This window comes from Zea mays, chromosome 5 (assembly GCF_902167145.1).
Source record: "Zea mays cultivar B73 chromosome 5, Zm-B73-REFERENCE-NAM-5.0, whole genome shotgun sequence".
Lineage (NCBI taxonomy): Eukaryota > Viridiplantae > Streptophyta > Magnoliopsida > Poales > Poaceae > Zea > Zea mays.
Window position 1 is genome coordinate 122,086,592 of NC_050100.1, and position 18,428 is coordinate 122,105,019.

At 44.4% G+C, this 18,428-nt stretch overlaps 2 protein-coding genes across 9 annotated transcripts in view; one reads left to right on the forward strand and one right to left on the reverse strand.

Annotated features, from left to right (window-relative positions):
* LOC100383953 (uncharacterized) overlaps positions 1-15,282 on the reverse strand; it is a 52,360-nt gene extending 37,078 nt beyond the window's left edge. For 7 of the 8 annotated variants that reach the window (XM_035958762.1, XM_020537464.2, XM_035958761.1 and 4 more), the window contains exons 1-6: positions 14,932-15,282; positions 9,621-9,702; positions 9,402-9,505; positions 9,117-9,243; positions 8,928-9,022; positions 8,382-8,505 (exon numbers count right to left, since the gene is read on the reverse strand). In XM_035958762.1, the coding sequence (XP_035814655.1) occupies positions 8,382-8,505; positions 8,928-9,022; positions 9,117-9,243; positions 9,402-9,505; positions 9,621-9,702; positions 14,932-14,972 (573 nt within the window). In that variant the 5' untranslated portion in view covers positions 14,973-15,282. The remainder of the gene's footprint in view (positions 1-8,381; positions 8,506-8,927; positions 9,023-9,116; positions 9,244-9,401; positions 9,506-9,620; positions 9,703-14,931) is intronic. The other variant, NM_001176570.1, reaches the window with a different exon arrangement.
* Positions 10,389-14,003, forward strand: LOC109939943 (uncharacterized). The gene is made up of 3 exons (XM_020538451.2): positions 10,389-12,980; positions 13,070-13,188; positions 13,284-14,003. Exons 1-3 carry the CDS (start codon positions 11,105-11,107, stop codon positions 13,770-13,772), a joined length of 2,484 nt encoding a protein of 827 aa, XP_020394040.1. The 5' UTR covers positions 10,389-11,104; the 3' UTR covers positions 13,773-14,003.
* Positions 15,283-18,428: the final 3,146 nt, after the last annotated feature.

Sequence of the window (18,428 nt, forward strand, 5' to 3'; positions counted from 1 at the left end):
ATATAGTTGTTTTCCTACTAGTGTATGTTGATGATATAATTGTAGCAAACTCATCACAAGATGTTGTGGATGCTATGCTTCGAGGCTTGAGAGCTGATTTTGCACTCAAAGACCTTGGTCCACTTCATTACTTTCTTGGTATAGAATCCAAAGGGTAAATAATAGTGTTCATCTCTCTCAACGCAACTATGCATCAGATCTTCTTACTAGGAATTCCAAATTGCAAGCCGGTTAGTCCATTATGTACTTCAGAAAAATTGGGAGTTAGCAAGGGTGGCCTGCTTGATCCTCACGATGCAACAAGGTACATAAGTGTGATATCCTGGCTCCAGGGGATAGTGATATCCTGGCCCAAGGTTTAATAGAATTAATAGAGTACTCATATCAACAAGGTACATCTTCTTTTTCGGAAGTCTATCTTGAAAGAACCTCTAAGTTAAGTGTGCTTGGCTTGGAGCAATTTGAGATGGGTGACCAATCGGGAAGTTTTCTCGGGTGTGCATGAGTGAGGACAAAGTGCGTACAAAAGACTCGTGTTGGTCTGTGGGGATAATATATGATCCTAGAGAGTTGCCAGGAGTAAGTATCGCCGGTCCAGGAGTAGACGGGGTGTTACAATAAGTATTGTTGGTGCTTTACAATACTTGACGTTAACTCATCTGGATCTAAGTTTTGGAATTAACAAAGTTTGTCAATTCTTACATGCACCAACTACTCAACATTGGACAGTAGTGAAGAGAAATTTAAGATATATCAAGTACTCATTGGGACATGGGATAAAATGAACAAAGTCTGCTTCCATGTTAGTTAGTGCTTTCACTGATGCAGACTGGACTAGTGATGCTGATGATAGGCACTCAACTGGAGGTTTCACAAATTTTCTTAGTGACAATTTGGTGTCTTGGTGTGCTAAGAAACAGCCAACAGTCTCCAGTTCGAGTACTGAGGCTGAGTATAACGCAATTGCTAATGCTATTCTTGAATTTTGATGTGGGTACAATCTTTGTTACAAAAATTGAGAATTTCTTGTCCCTCCGCAGCCAAAATTTAGTGTGGTAGTATTGGAGCTATGTATCTCATAGGAAATCCAGTGTTCCATAGCCGCATAAAACATGTTGAGATTGACTTTCATTTCATGGGAGAAAGAGTAGCAAGGAAATTACTAGAGGTAAGATTAATTTCTTTTTCGAAAACGCAGAACAATTGCGCCTCATTATATTAAGAAGATAGGAAAAAGGCTTGAGAAGCCCAAATACAAAGATCTCCTTACGGAGGCCAAAAACACAGAAAGCTGAAACAATCCATCAGACACACGCACAACCACTCAAAGGATGTTAGATCTAGGGAAGGAGGGCAACAAGGTAGGAAAGCCCTTTAGCCCGTGTCACTTCCCAAAACAATCTCTCCTCCCCTGCTAACCTAAGAGATAAGGCCAAACTTGGAGTCCATCCATCGAATACACATCTGTTTCGAAGCTTCCAAATTGTCCAGGCTCCCAAGGCAATTAAAGAGTTGAGGCCTTTTCCAGGTAAACCAGTCGTGACTCCTAAGATCTGCTCCCACCAGTTCATAAACGAAGGCACCCGGGCTGTGGAGCCAGGCTTTCCAAGCCAAAAGGTCTTAGAAGATGAAACCAAAACTCTCTTGTAAACACACAAGAGACAAGGAGATGGTCCAGGGTTTCTTCTTCCTGGTCACATAAGAGGCATCTTGTCGGGTGATCCATCCCTCTTAGCAAGTCGGTCCGCAGTCCAACATCTCTTGTGGGCAACCAGCCAAAGGAAGAAACGACACTTTTGGGGGGGCAAGTTTCCCACACCAAAGGATAATGGCCAAAAAAAAATGAAACTGCAAAGAAACCTTCATATGTTGTTTTGGTCGAGTGTTTGCCGTCTCTAGCTAAACTTTTTTTATCGAACGCGCAGGAGAACTGTGCATCTTTATATTAAAAAGGAAGGAGACATATCCAAAGGGTTTTACAAGGCAGAGATCCTACCAAAAGAACAAAAAGAAACCAAAATGCTTGCAAACAGGCTGGCTGGTAAACTGCAGAGCATGGTTTCAATAAAGCAAAGTGCATTTATTAAAGGGCGCTTCATTCAGGATAACTTCATGTTAGTCCAGCAAACAGCCAGGGTACTGCATCAACAAAAAAATCGGATCCTCCTAAAGCTTGATATTACCAAAGCTTTTGATTCGGTTTCTTGGCCTTTGATGCTAGAAGTTCTTCAGAAACTTGGGTTTGGACAGATTTGGAGAGATATTATCAGTGGTCTATTGGCAACTTCCTCCACACAGGTGCTGTTGAATGGAATCCCCGGGAAAATCATTCGTCTTAGAAGAGGGCTAAGGTAGGGCGATCCACTATCTCCCATGCTCTTTATCTTGGCTATGGATGTGCTTGGGAGTTTGGTTTCCAAAACTGAACAGGAAGGACTTCTCCAACCTTTATCCTCAAGAGCCTTACAACATAGAATATTTCTTTATGTGGATGACGTGGTTCTGTTTTTGCAACCAAAAGAAAGTGATATTCAGGTAGTGCTGAACATTCTGCACTTATTTGGGGACGCTTCTGGATTGAAAACGAACGTTCAGAAGAGCAGTGTTTATCCTATTCATTGTGGTGAAGATGAGATTGGGACGCTTAATTGAGGGGGGTTGTGCCCTGCACCAAGCGAGTTCAGAGTGTTGTGATTGAGGGTAGTGTTTGGTGCTTGGCTGGTGCATCAGCTCTGCAGGACCTCCTGCACCAGCTCCCTAGGGGACCCTAGCAGTTTGCCTGTTGGTGGTTGTTTTGGTCGGGTTGTTGCTTTGTGTGTGTGGCGCGTTGTGTTAATGTCATGGGGGGTCTCGGCCTAGGGGCCTTTGTATTAGGGGTTGACAAGTCTTGTCTCTCCTATGTTTTTTTTCTTCTTAATATAATGACACGCAACTCTCCTGCGTTTGTTCAGAAAAAATAGATTGCTATTTTTTCGAAAACACAAGAGAGTTGTGTATCATTATATTAAGAAGAAAAGGTGAGGCAAAAAGAAACCTCGTACAACTCCACACAAACCCACATGCACTAGGTTAGAGGAAGAAGGAAAAATTAACAACAAAAGACATTTAGACCCGTGACCATGGACACTCAAAATAAAGATTACCGACTGGATTACTGGAGCATAAGGATGCTAGATAAATCACTGGCTCCAGCCCTACACCAGAGATGAGACTCATCCTTGACCCAATTGATGACCATGCTGGAACTAGGCTGCACACCATTAAAAACACAGCGGTTGCGGTGATTCCAGATGGCCCAAGCACCAAGAATGATCAAAGAATTCAAGCTCTTGTGCAGCCCCTTGTTTGCTGGATCAGCAGGAGCTGCAGCAACTCCTTCCCACCAATCCTCAAAGGAAGAGCTCGCAAGGTTAGGAGCAAGGTGTTGCAACCCAACATATTTCATAATCTGAAACCAGACTTCCCGTGAAAAATCGCAGGAGACCAGCAAGTGGTTTAGCGTCTCTTCCTCTTGATCACATAGGGTACAAAATTGAGGGTGAGGCAGTCCTTTCTTTGCTAGGCGGTCTGCTGAGATTGCTATTGTTCAGGAACAGCTCCCTTGTGAAGTCTCCCCATTCCCTTGTCGCTAATTGGGTCTATCCCTTTCATTAAAAAAGTTAACTAGAAACCAAGTGCAGCCTATTACTGATAAAATCGCCGATCAGCTTCCAGGATGGAAGGCAGACCTGATGTCGAGGGCTAGGAGAAGAGTGCAAGTTCAGTATGTGTTGACAGGTCTGCTGATTTATCTTGCTATGGCTGTTGAGCTACCCCTTGGGCTTTAAAGGCCATTGACAAGATCAGGAAGGGATTCATTTGGAAGGGAAGAAAGGAAGTCAGAGGACACTGCCTAGTGGCTTGGGGAAGAGTTTGTAGACCTGTTGAACTCAAGGGTTTAGGCATTTTTAGCCTCAAGGAAATGGGTTGGGCCCTTCGCATGAGATGGTTGTGGCTAGCCAAAACGGATCCCGGGAAACCTTGGTCCTTCCTGCCCATTAAGCTTCCTGATAGGGTTAAGTGCTTCTTTTCTACAGCCTTGCTGACTGAGATTAGCAGCACCACTTCAACTCTATTCTGGCAGGATTGCTGGTTGCATGGAAAAAGAATCGAGGACCTTGCTCCTAGACTGCTTGCTGCTGTCCCTAAACGTACAGCTAGCAGCAGAACTGTACATGATGCCCTCATGAGTATGAGATGGATAGAAGATATCAAGGGCGCTGTAACAGTAGGTGTTTTGGCTGATTACCTCACTCTGTGGGATATTTTAAGTACTGTTGAGCTGCACCCTGAGCGGGAGGACAAACATATTTTCAGAATCGCTAATGATGGCAAATACTCAGCCAAAGCTGCTTATGAGAGCCTTTTCATTAGATCAATTCAGTTTGAACCTAGTGATAAGATCTGGAAATCGTGGGCCCCCCCGAAATGCAACTTCTTCCTTTGGCTTGCTGCCCTTCAGAGATGCTGGACAGCAGACCGGCTGCAAAAAAGAGGGCTTGAACATCCTGCAAGATGCCCACTTTGTGATCAAGATCCTGAATCAATTGACCACCTTCTGGTTGGCTGTGTTTTGGCAAGGGAATTTTGGTGCAGATTGCTGGGACAGGTCAATCTTCAAGGATTTGCTCCTCAGGGGAAGGGAAGGCCATGGAATGGTGGAGAAGGGTGAGCGAACAGGTGCAAGGCATGGCAGAAAAGGGACTCAATTCCTTAATAATCCTTGGTTTCTGGACCATCTGGAACCATAGGGACCGTTGCGTCTTCGACAAGATCACCCCAAGTGTAAATGTTGCCATTAGAAGGGCTGAGGAAGAGAGGGAGCTGTGGGAGATGGCAGGGGCCAAGAGCCTCTCTCTCCTAACAGGTCCAATTCCTGGGTTGTGAAGGGGTAGTTCTCTTGGTGTTGTAATGGACGTTTTTCTGTATTTTCGTTTTTGGCCACCGTAAGGTGGCTGTTTTTTCTTGATGATGTGCACCTCTCCTGCGCGTTTGAGAAAAAAACAACACAAAAAACAGAACAAGACTAAGGGTCTAGATGTCTAAGGACCCAACCACATTCAAAAACCTAGCGAGATCCAAGGATCCAAGGCCCTTAGCACCAGCCATAACTCAACAAACTGATTCATCAAGAAAGCTTCTCTGAATCTTCTCAGCGAAGGGGAATCCCCATCGAAGACCACCTTATTACGATAATAAAGCCAAATACACCACGCCCTAAGATGATGACACTGTTAAGCTCCTTTCTTGTGCTTTTGGGCACATGACACTCCACCTGTTTCCACCACTATGTGAAGGAAGGAGCATCAACAGCTGGTTGTAGAGGACAGAGCTCTTTTGCCCACCTTGGCAGCTACTTCTGGTGCAATGTCCCTGATTGCCGCCCCATGCATCCAATTGTCAGTCTAGAACAGGGTACTGACCCCATTCCCAATAATAGATATCACAGATTTTGCAAATAAGTCTTTGACCTGTTGCTGCACAAGAATGTTAAGACCCTGCCATGGTCTATTTGGGTCGGTTTTTTCTAGCCATAACCACTTTGCTTGCAGTGCCCAGCTCTTAAACTGCAGGTTAGGTATCCCAAGACCCCCGAGAGAGATAGGCTTTGTAACTGTTTCCCAAGAAACCAGACAACTGCCTCCATTAGCTTCCTTCCTTTCCAAATAAATCCCGTTCTAGTTTTATCAATTTCTTTTATCACCCACTTGGGGGTATTCATTGCAATGAGAAGGTAGATGGAGATTGCTGAAAGAACAAAACGCACAAGAGTTGTCCTACCAGCAAGGTTAAGGAGGTGTGCTTTCCAATTTGGAAGCCTCTCTGCAATCCTCTCTACCCAAAGCATAAAATCACATCTTCTTAGCTTTTTTATCTGAAATTGGAAGACCCAAATAAGTGCAGGGTAAAGAAGTTGAAGAACAGTTCAGAATGCTGCAGCCTTGCTGAATGGAAGAATCCTCACAACTTATAGGAATAGCACAACTTTTATGCATATTAACCATGAGACCAGAAGCTGCACCAAAACAATCTAATATGACCTTAACACAATACAGATCCTCTTCAACTGGCCTAACAAACAACACCACATCATCGGCATATAAGGAAAGCCTGTTTCTGATACCTACTTCACCTAAATCATGCAGAAGACCTCTGCTTTCAGACAGATTAAAAAGACTACTAAGGACGTCCATCGCCAAAACAAAAAGCATAAGTGAAAGAGGGTCTCCTTGACGAAGACCCCTCCTGTGCATGATGAAGTTTCCGGGGGAGCCATTCAACGGCACTTGAGTGGAAGAAGTTGCCAGAAGATTTGAAACCAAATTACGACATTTAACACCAAATCCAAGGTGAGATAAGACCTCAAGAATAAAAGCCCAAGAAACCGAATCAAAGGCTTTAGTGCTTGTTTGGTACAGCTCCGCTCCATGATTCTCTAGCTCCAAGGGTTGATTCTTCGATGGAGTGATTCCGAATGATTCTCTAGTAGAAGTGAATCTATCTCGCGAAAATTGTTTGGCAAATAGTGTGTGAAGTGATTCTTTAGGGGTTGGAGAGTAGGGAGCAGGTTTTTTGGCTCCCACTCTCTAGTACAAATGGAGACTAGATTCACTCCGCTCCCACCATGGAGCAGTTCACTTTTTTACCGTTTGGCTACGTGGGAGTGATTCTCGCGGGGAGTGGAGCTGTGGGAGCTCTGCCAAACGCACCCTTAGTAATATCCAATTTCAGTGAGAGCCTCTTCCTATGCAAAGACTTAATAGATTGCTGCACCAACATATAATTATCATGGATCGACCTCCCCCTCACAAACGCACTCTGATTAGCTGCAACCAAGCGATATAAATGGGGAGTCAGGCGATTTGCAAGGATCTTGGAGATTAACTTGGCAAAACTGTGGATGAGGCTAATTGGCATGTAATCAGCAGATGTCGAAGCATCCACCTTTTTAGGGATAAGAGTGAGATAAGCTGAATTCAAATGTCCCAACTGATGTGTGTTTCCATGATGAAGAGTAAATAAGGCATCCAACAGATCGTACTTAATAATATGCCAACAGGTCTTATAAAATCTACCTGTGAATCCATTAGGTCCAGGTGTTTTATCCGAAGGGAGGCTCAAAATAGTCTCTAACCTCTTTTTCAGTGAAAGGAAGATCCAGGGCAGATAAATCAAGGGCAGCCCTATGGCAGCATAACAGATTAAGAGTAAACTGCCTCTGGGGGTCAGAGCCCAACACATTAAGATACTAATTATGCAGCACCTCCTCCATTTGCTCCTGAGATGAGACCACCCTGTCGCCATCCAACAGACTATGGATATGATTCTTCTTATTACGGTAGCGGGACTGCGCATTACTTCAGGTTGTAGCACCACTTCTGATAGCAAATCCCATAGCTGCAAGCACTATGGCTCCAATGTCAGAGATCCATTTTATGTTGGTTAAAGCCTCTAGAGCAGATCTATTGTTTGTAATTCTTTTTAGTATAATTGCAAACAACCTAGGAGCCAGATCACTTACTCTCTGACCCAAGAGCCACTTGTTTGTCCAGAACAGAGTGCGGGCACCATTCCCCACTTCTGAAATCAGAACAGTGTCGAAGAAAGCCTTTGTCTTTCTTGGAATTTGGATAGGGAGGTTTGCCCAAGGACGTCCTGGATCATATTTATGCAACCAAAGCCATCTCATGCGAAGGGTCCAACACAACTCCTTTAAGCTAGAAATTCCAAGTCCTCCTAAATGTAGAGGCCAACACACCCTTCCCTGGGCTATCAAACAATGTCCACATTTGGCATCTTTGTGACCTCTCCATAGAAAGGGAGATTAATTTCTACTAGAGATCAAGTGTCAAATGGATTTGCAAAGCTTCTAACTATGAAGAAGCTAGAATCATTCAGAGACAATCTTAACTTGTATAAGTTATGATTGAGGCAGGGATGTTAGATGATAGAGATAATTATGTGCTCAGAATTGAGTTAAAGTTAGACTCGATAACTAGAATTGAGTCAGTTCCAGACTCTGTTGTAAATAGTAAGGAGTCCAACTGATCCTTAGAGATATAGTTTGGATCGGATGGGACTAGTTTAAACCTGTCCAGTCCATTCCCTTGCCGACTACTAGTCCGTAACAATGGCCGACTTCTAGTCTGTAACAATGGCTTTGTGCCCATATAAATATATGTAACGCGGCTGCTGCTAAGGCAGGTCGAACACATTGTCTGGTTGCTTTCTCATATTAAGACATAAGTTCCCATTTGTTGTGGCAATGCATCTTTTCACCATTCCCATAATATACATTTCAACACAAAAAGTAATGCATGCAGAAGATGTGCTGGTCATACCGTGAATTTAGGAACTCGAATTTTGTAAACGTCAACAAGTTCCATCATCAAGTCATACAGGTTAGTGAAGGCACTATCCAATATCATGCCACCAATAGAAGGGTCCTCTGCTCCATAGAGTAGGCTGTATTTACATTTGTATACAAAATATTGTAAAGAATTAAAGGGGACAGCCATCAAGTGGTGATGAGATATTTCAAGCTTGACCATGGTTTTTAAAGCGGTAAGGCGCTCCAAGGCGTTGGACCACCGCCTAGACGCCTAGGCGGCGCCTAGGCGACGCCTAGGCGAGGTAGGCGGGCAAGGCGCCTAGGCGTCAGACCACCGCCCGGACGCCTAGGCGTCGCCTAGGCGACGCCTTAAAAACAGTGAGCTTGACATAAACTTAAAAGATCAAAAACAATCTTAAGCATATCATTATCAACTGAAAAGTTCTATGGAAGAACTTGCAAACTGCTCCTTAAGATAATGAATCGCATGAAATGAAACAGAGAAATCTTGCACCAAATAAGAAGAGCACAAACTTTATCCAAAACTACCAATTACCATGTAACGGCACCCATTGATCGCCCCCAAAGGCCTATAGTGGAAACTTGTTTATTGTCCCGAAGACATGACACCGCACATTTGAGGTCTTCTTTCTAGAAGTAAATTGTTGGGAATTTCAGAAAGATGTGATCTCCGAAAATATGAATGTAGAATAAGCAAAGAACAACGTTGATACTGATTATATACCTCATGCCAACCCAAACTGACATAATCCCCGCCGGATAGACCTGACCCAGAAAAGTCAAGTGTGAAAACAGTGATATTTGAAGGAAGAAGTATAACAGCGGCTTCATTTGCATCTGCTCGGCATCCGCTGCATTGAGTCAAAGCAAAATCCTGTTTAATATTCCAAAACATACCAGTGATTGTTTGAGCTTCTGGATCATACAACCAAGTCTTAAAAAGTTGAGATAAAGAAGCACCCTATGAATCGTCAAACAAATGCAAACATGGAGCATAAAAGTTAAATACCTATTTCCATGGCAATAGACCACACATGGGAGGGCAGTATTCTCTGGGATAAAAGCAGGAACATAGTGGCTGCATTTTAAGATATAGCCTCTTGCATTTGTAAGCTGCCAAATGCAAGTTACAATAAGGTTATCAACAAAGATGTTCATAATTGCCATCAAATTTGCTATCAGCAAACAAAAGACAGAAGAAACCTCGATAAATGGTCTCCGTACTTGCCTCCAAGTCTAGTCGTTTGTATTTACGTCCAGCAAGGATAAACTCTTTCTCCCATAGATACTGATCTGGATTATATTCTGACCTGCAAATTAACACTGATTCAGTTCCAATACACCTAAATACATAGATGAATCCTTAACATGTATAACGAAATTCACTTTTTGTTAGCTCGGTAAATTTCATGATTTTTACTACAATGGGAAACCTGAATTTCATTACTTAAAGCAACGAAATTACTACCACAGCGAGTGTGGAAACCCCTAATCCTAACTCAGGGTTGGGTGTTGTATTAATAGACCAAGTTAGTTGGGCCTAGCCCATTACACAGGGGTACGATGGTAATTATAAGGAGCTAACCCCAAAACCCTAAACGGGTACTCTAACAGCGAGTTCAAAGTATCAATGTCACAGAGCCCACCCAACTAGCATTCATACTTCTCATCGCAGAGAGACCTGAGACCTGAACGTATGGAACCACCTCAAATCACCATCCCCCAAAACCAGAGTTAACTGCCTCTCCAACAGGTAAAAGCAGCAGAAATTTATCTACTTTATGCATGGCCCATGGACAAGATCATAACAAGCAGGCTGACAGCTACCGGAGTTGACCATTATATAAAAGGTACAAAAGATACCAATGAGTATGTAAAAGGTGCAAAGCCGTTGATCAGTTAACTTTATCATTCCATTAAATCATCTTTGCAACCAAACGTGGGGAACAAAGAAGCATTCCATATTCCAATTAATGCTCTTGAACAAAGCATCACTGTTTAAAAGGCGTCGCCTAGGCGTCGCCTAGGCGACGCCTAGGCGTCCAGGCGGCGAGTGGGAGCAAGGCGTCGGCGCCGCCCAGGTGAAAATGTGTATGGCGTCCGCCTTGGCGAGGTAGGCGTCCGCCTTGGCGTAGTAGGCGTCCGGGCGACGCCTTAGCCTCCCTGGGCGACGCCTTAGCAGCTAGGGTTTCTATACTGGGCCTCGCGATTTGGGCTTTCTGTGCGCGCGCGGCTCTCCCTGGCGCCGCAAATTTGGCTGCTCTTCCCTGCGCGCGGCTGACTCTTCCCTGCGCGCGCGCGGCAAACTCTTCCCTGCGCGCGGCAAACTCTTCTGCTCCCTCTCCCTGCGCGCGCTCTCTCTCGCGCGTTCTCTGCTCCGGTGCTCCCTACGCGCGGGCGCGGCTACTCCCTACGCGCGGGCGCTCGGCTGCTGCTCTCTCTGCTCTGGGCGCGGCTGCTGCTCTGCTCTAGGCGCGGCTGGCTGCTCTGCTCTCTGGGCGCGGCTGCTGCTCTGCTCTCTGGGCGCGGCTGCTCCTGCTGCTGCTCTGCTCTCTGGGCGCGCTGTTGCTGCTCTGTGCTCTGCGCTGCGCTGCTGCTGCTCATCCCCTGGTTTGCAGACCGTGCAGCGAGCCAGCGAATAGTTTGTGTCAAGACTCAAGTGTCAAGGCTCAAGACTGCAGCGAGTAGCGACCAGCGACAACCGACAACCTAATGTCTTCTCGAAATGAAGCTCCATCTTCTGTGGCTGGTGAGTACGACCCGAAGAGCGATCCTACCCGGAAGCCACGGAAGTCTACTGATCCAGGGTGGAAGTATGGATTTTGGCCGGATCTTCAAAATAAAGATAAGGTGGAATGCACCCTATGTGGTCAGGTTGTTAGTGGAGGAATAAAGAGGTTAAAGCAACATTTGGCAGGGGCATATGGAGATGCAAAGTTATGTCCCAAGGCTAGCAGTGCATTAAGGAAGGAGATGACAAGTTATTTGGAGGCAAACAAGAGAAAAAGACCAATGTTTCTAGATGAAGATGAAGAAGATGATGAAGTGGTGGAGGTGGCAGCAGCAGATGGGGCAAATGATACATCTGCTGTGGAGTCTCAAGCATCCAAGGTGCAGCCCAGTTCTGGTACAGCAGCCAAAAAAAGACAATCAACCTTGCAATTTAAGGCAAATAGTAAAGCACAGCCAAAGACAACCAAGTCCGTAGTTGAGATGTTGCGGAGAACACCAGAGGAGGTGGTGGATGAGAGACTTTCAGGCTCTTATCAGCCCACAATCTTGGCTAGTGCAAAAAGCAAGGAGGACAAACACTATGTGGACATGCAGTGGGCTTTGTTCTTCTATGAGTGCGGTGTACCTTTCAATGCCGCGGCAGCTAGGCAATTTCAGATTGCAATTGAGGCCACAGCACAGTTTGGTTCAGGGTATAAGCCTCCAACACCGTACCAACTAGGCGAGCCATTGCTACAAGAGGCTGTGAAGTCAACAACTACAATGAGGGAGGAACATGAGCGTGCATGGAAACACTATGGTTGCACACTCATGTCTGATGGATGGTCTGATAGGAGGGGACGCCATCTCATTAACTTCTTAGTGAACAGCCCAGAGGGCACTTACTTTTTAGAGTCCGTTGATGCATCTAGTGAAGTACATGATGCATACATGCTTGCTGATTTGCTTGAGAAAAAAGTTGATGAGATTGGGAGAGACAAGGTTGTACAAGTTGTTACTGATAATGGTGCCAATTACAAAGCTGCAGGCAAGCTTCTAATGGATAGGATTCCTACATTATTTTGGAGTCCATGTGCTGCACATTGCTTGGACCTAATGTTGGAGGACATAGGAAACTTGAAGGAATTCAAGAAACCAATTGCACGTGCAAGGCGTGTGACAACTTTCATATACCGACATGGGAGAATTCTTGCTGCCATGAGAGAGAAAACTGGTGGGGCTGATCTTGTGAGGCCTGCCGCCACTCGTTTTGCTACTTCCTTTCTCACATTGAAGAGCTTGTACAAGCACAAGGATGCTTTGAAGGCTTTATTTGCAAGCACAGCTTGGACTGATAACAGGTTGTCAAAGACAAGTGCTGGATTGGATGTGTATAACATTGTCTTCTCCACACAGTTTTGGAATTCAGTAGAAGATTGCCTTAGAGCTTCAGGGCCACTACTTATTGTACTTAGGGTGGTAGATGGAGATGAGAGGCCAGCTATGCCAGAGGTCCAAGCATTGATGAAATGTGCAAAGGAAAAGATCAATCAAAGCTTTGCTGTCCAAAGCAAGAAGAATTTACTCAAGAAAATCATAACTATAATTGAACGGCGTTGGGAGAAACAGATGGATCACCCATTGTATGGGGCTGCAATGTATTTGAACCCAGGAAAGCTGCATCCTCTCATAAGAAATGATGATGATGCTACTGTTGGTCAGCTAAGAGGTTGCTTTCTTGATGTGCTTGCAAGAATGGTAGATGATGAGGAAACTAGAGACAAGATCAATTCTCAAGCAATGGATTACGAGTTTCTTAGAGGAGCAGCTTTTTCAAATAAGATGGCCAAAGATAACCTACAAACTATGACCCCACGTAAGTGTTTGTGGCTGACTGGCTGTTACTAGTTTACTACTTACTAGTTGTTGCTAGTAGCTTGCTAAAATGTTGTGATGTTATTGCAGTTGAGTGGTGGCGTTCGTATGGTGGTCGTGCTATTGAGTTACAGAGATTTGCTAGACGTTTGGTGAGTCTTTGTGCGTCTTCATCAGGTTGTGAACGCAATTGGAGTACCTTTGAATTTGTAAGTTATTATGTGTGCCTCCTCAAGTCCTCATCCACCTACTTGGCTACTTTTGTATTAAATGACCAAGTGTTTTCTCTTTTCTTATTTTGTAGATCCATACAAAGAAAAGAAACCGATTGTTGCATAAGAGGTTGAATTCTATTGTCTTCATTTCCTACAACAGAAAGATGAAAGCTAGGTTCCAAAAACTACGCCAGAAGAAGGGGAAAAACTTTGATCCATTGGTTCATGAGGACTTCAACTGGGACAATGAGTGGGCTGATTCTTTGCATGTAGTCCCTGAAGGTGGGCGTGGGTGTGAGTGTGACCTTACATGGGACCTTGTGGATAATGCCATTGGAGCATCGCAAGCACTTCGGGGCCGAAACTTACCAAGAAGGGCCCATAATGTGTATTCAAGAAGAAATTCTGTTGCTGCACAAAACATGTCAGAGGCTGAAGAGGAAGATGAAGATGAAGATGAAGATGTTCCACATGACGATGCAGAAATCACAGATTGTGAAGATGAATCTAATGGTGGCAATGATGGTGAAGAAGGGGAGGCACCCAATATCCCAGGAGAGTTTGATGATGATTTTTGAGCGACGGGAGACAGGGAGAGTAGCTATTGCTAGATTGCATTAGCAATTTAGCATATTTGCTGCATTACTAACTGCAGCTAGTTACTATTAATTATGCCATTACAAACTATCTATGTGGCTATTTCAGATTTGGACATTTGGTATTGTGTTGTTTTAAATTTTGTGACTTGTTGTTGTTCCTTTAGAAACTACTTTGTGGCTATTTCATATCCATTATTATGCTATTGTGAATTTGTGATGATTTCTAGTTTATGAGCTGTAACAGCTGTTTGGTTGCTTGGTATTTTGTAACAGCTCACAGCTGTTTGTAACATCTACTAAGGCGTCGCCTAGGCGCCCGCCTAAGTCGCCTAGGCGGTCAGGCGGTGGCTGGGCGCCTAGTTCCGCCTAGCCGCCTTTTAAACCATGCAAAGCATACGTGTCCATCCTCAACAAAGCAACACTTTACGCTTTACAACTGTATTCCAAAAAGGCACATGAAGCATGAACATTGCAACCAAAACGAGAAGGTACAACATCAAGTGGTAGCAGGCTAGCTGCCAACAATTGTCACATGATCCCTCCTCCCGGTGAGGGTCTCAAATTGGTAATTCAAGCAGAAAGTGACACTAAAAAGACAGATCAAATTTATCCTTGATTTGCTATTTTAATAATGCTATGCATTTGCCAACACGAAAGTAATCCTTGACAGCTATGAGTGCCCACCTACCATATGCTTATAAAAGTTCTGGTACATGTTACATGACAAATTGGCAACTTCAATGAATATTGCAATTTTACCTAACCCTAGCTTTAATGGCTTTGCAATAACATAACCAAGAATTTATGTACCATCATGCAGACTATCTGAAACCAGTAACTAACGATCCTGAATCTCATCATGATCTCACCCTCAATTGGAAATTTCAAATTGTGCATTTCCAGGTACCGCTTCGTCCTAAATGTCCCCTGACAAGGGTAAATAAGCAACTAATACACCAGCATTTCTAGGTACCGCTTGCGGACATGCAGGTGCCGGATAACTACCGGCAGCATTGATCCCTCTCCTCTCATCCCCCAATTCAAAACAATACGGTTGGTCACATCCAATGCAGCATCGTAATTGATCACACGCGACAAATGCAACTATTTTCAGGATATCTGGCGGTACAGCGCGTACCGGGGCGGCCGGATGACGAAATTAACGAACTGCTCGATCATGGCGCCTCACGGCGGCGCACCGTGCTCCTACGCAGAGCGGCGGCGGGGCCTCTCAGCGCTCATGCACCACCCGGCTCCGTCGTCCTGTCAGAATTACGCCCCCCGCCTGTAAGGTCGAGCCCACCGAAACCGGACGAGTCCCCAGCGGAGGCGCCTCGGATCTGTGGGAGCCGCGCCTTCTGCCTCGCCGGATCCGGCTGCCCAAGGGGATCCGGGAGGGGAAGGCGGGGGGAAAGGAGCGAGAGGGAGGGGGGCGATGGATGTGGACGAGCGAACGAATGATTAGAACGTTAATGAAGCGGATGTAATCGAGGGGAATTTAAATTTTAAATTCTTTTTGTCGTGTTTAATTGGTCAGCCGTTTGCAGGTGTAGATAGGCGTCCAGCGTACTCCCTTCCTCGAGAAATAATGTAATGCTACTGCAGCATTATAATAATAATCTTAAGTCTAACCTATTATAATTACTAGTCGATTGTCCGTGCGTTGAAATAATATAATGCTACTGCAGCATTATAATAATAATCTTAAGTCTAACCTATTATAATTACTAGTCGATTGTCTGTGTTGCGACGGCTTACAATAATATTCACGAAACTATCCACCAAAAAGATATTAAGATTTTTTATTGATTGTCTCCGCTCTCTGTATAATATTTTTTGATTTGGGTAACTGATATTATTGTTTACTCTATGCAATATGTATTGATACAACACAGTCAATGAAGTGAGCGATTAGAAGAGAGTTCACAACGACTGACTGAACGAACATATATTATAAAATGATATAATTCTACCATACAGAGACCAAATAAGAGAAAGTTTATGAGCTCAAGTTTCTAAAATAAGTCACATGAAGTCAAACTGATAAAAAAGATAGATCAAAATATGTAGTAATTGCTAACGTCAGGCATCAATAAAAACTGGATGCGCTCCATATAATTATGCTACTTCGTAGCAATTACTAACGTTTAAAACCAACAAATAACCTTTCATTTTACTGTTAGTGTGACAAATCATTGTTGCTTCATCTAATTCAGCAACCTCAAACACCATGTGGTACATTGCGTCAACGTGGTTTCAGAAACGACCTAATGCTTGCAAGAGCCAAGAACGACGTGACGTGCTTGGCTGTAGCCTCGGCCCATAGTGCTGGCCCGGCCCGGCCCGACACGATTATTTTACAAAAAACGTATATACATATATACAATTTATATTGAATATTAAAAACATGTGAGCATGATGTTCTACTGGTTAGACAGCTTCATCCAGTATCTCCATCAGGGCATGGGTTCGAATCACACCTCCTGCATCGTTTTTACACTGATTTACTCAAATGAGCCGACGGACTAACAGACTGGTCTGGCACGGTCAGCAGGCCGGCATGACGTGTCTGGGCCATAGTTGTGGCCCGCGTGCGTCTGGCCCGTGCCGGACCGTCGTTTGGCTATCTATCCAAAATCAACATAAACACATAATCGGTTGAGTGGTTGTAATAGTAGGAATCTGTCACTTTCTAGATCGTGAGCCCTATGAACAATTTTATCTTCCTCCACACATAATCGTAATGATACTCAGATTCTCCACACAGCCAGATTTTCAGAAAAGCTGGTCAGAAAAAAGCTGAACCAAACAGGCCCTGTAGGCGTGCAACGGATTAATTTAAAATAGCTATGAGGGGTTCTTTATAAAAAGATAATGCGGGACGACCGTTGAAACTGTTGCTTTAAGTACAGTAAGTATAAAAAAATTAATATCTAGGATATCAAATAAATATTATTATATTAATTATAAAACATATTTTGTAATAAATTAATTTTGAATAGTAAATATGATTATTATTCACTATATAGTTAAGCACTGAATCCGTTTAACTAACATCATATATATATAGTATTTAGAGCTCTGAGCTCTGTATAACTATTGGAAGCTTCGACCACCAACCGATCAGGTGCGCAGACCGCACCGCACCAACCAGGTGTGCAGATCGCACCGTACACTTTTTGGCTCACTGTACCACCTGCTTACGTCAAATATTATTACGTGTTATGCTCATTTGTGCATCAGTTTATACACTTCTTACGTGTTATGCTCATTTGTGCATCAGTTTATACACTTCTGGTATGCGCATGTTTCGGGCATCCGGGCCCACACGAAGATTGTGTTCCTGCAATCTGGGCAGTCGTACTAGTCCCCACACAAAATATTGTTATTATGATGTCTTATGTTTCCGTTTACGAAACAGTAATCCACGTGTCGGTCCATGGGCCTTCGTGTAGATTTCGCCCAGCAGAGTACGTGTATCGGGCCCACGAATCCACCCACGAGCACGCAGTTATTCAGCTCACCTCATCCGTAACGCACGCGGCAGCCGAACCCTAGCATTATCGTCGTCTGCTGCTTCTTCTCCACCGCGGCGGCCGAACCCTAGAGATTCTACCCGACGTCGCCTTCAGCGTCTCCAACGCACAGATCGACCGTCGTCGCCTTCACCTTCTCCACCGCATAGACCGAGACGTCGTTGCCTTGTTCTTCTTCACCAGAGAGGGACCCGGAATCGCAGAGATCGAGCCGTCGCCCCCTTGTTCTTCTCCACCGCAGAGACCGAGTCGCATTTGATCCACCGCGGCGGCCGAACCCTAGAGATTCTACCCGCCGTCGCGAGCACCGTCTCCAACGCAGAGTCCGACCCGCCGTCAACTTCAGCGTCTCCTACGCATTGACCGAGCCGTTGTCGCCTTGGTCTTCTCCACTGCAGAGGGACCCGAAATCGGCCAGTCTTCATTCACCTCCACACACGAGTAAGTCCTCAACCGTCAACTCCTACATTTGCATATTTACACAAACTGTATCGTAAATCGGTGTCACCTTATTAGTAACTCAATTGTTTCATTTATCAAAAAACAAATCAGCATAAATTCATTGTTAAACGGATACACAAATTTATAATCTTCAATGTCTCACAAGTTTATGCACTAAACAACATCGTGTTATGCTGTTTTGTTGACAAAATTATGCTATATACGTCAACGTGTTATGCCATAAACATCTCGCCGCACATTCATTGTTAAGCAGGTAAGTCATTTAGGGCCAGTACGCATGAAATAGCCAACTTATACATTAATTGGCTGTTGCATATGAGCAGAATTTTTATTGCTCCACTACGTTTTATATGTATATGTGTTGTTTGATTTGGCAGGAACATCATACATGAAGAACGTAGACCGACCTCCGTCAAATCCAAAGCGAATTATAATTCAGTCTACTCAAGAGTGCTTTAGTGTCGACATACCCCGTGTTCCGGCGAAAACTGTCAGACACAAACCAATGCAGGCTGGTGACGAGGACGATGACTTTATGCCATTATCGAAGAAGCGTAACTTTGATGACAGTCCTCCAAAAGTATTGAAGAAGATAGTTACAAAGCGGAGGAAAGCAGTGGATCCCCCCCCCCGACAG

What these genes read in the sequence shown, in the direction of transcription:
- LOC109939943 (XM_020538451.2), top strand. Translation starts at nt 11,105, where the DNA reads ATGTCTTCTCGAAATGAAGCTCCATCTTCTGTGGCTGGTGAGTACGAC. An exon ending in CCTACAAACTATGACCCCAC is followed by an intron (nt 12,981 to 13,069) that starts GTAAGTGTTTGT and finishes ATGTTATTGCAG; the next exon opens with TTGAGTGGTGGCGTTCGTAT. An exon ending in ATTGGAGTACCTTTGAATTT is followed by an intron (nt 13,189 to 13,283) that starts GTAAGTTATTAT and finishes CTTATTTTGTAG; the next exon opens with ATCCATACAAAGAAAAGAAA.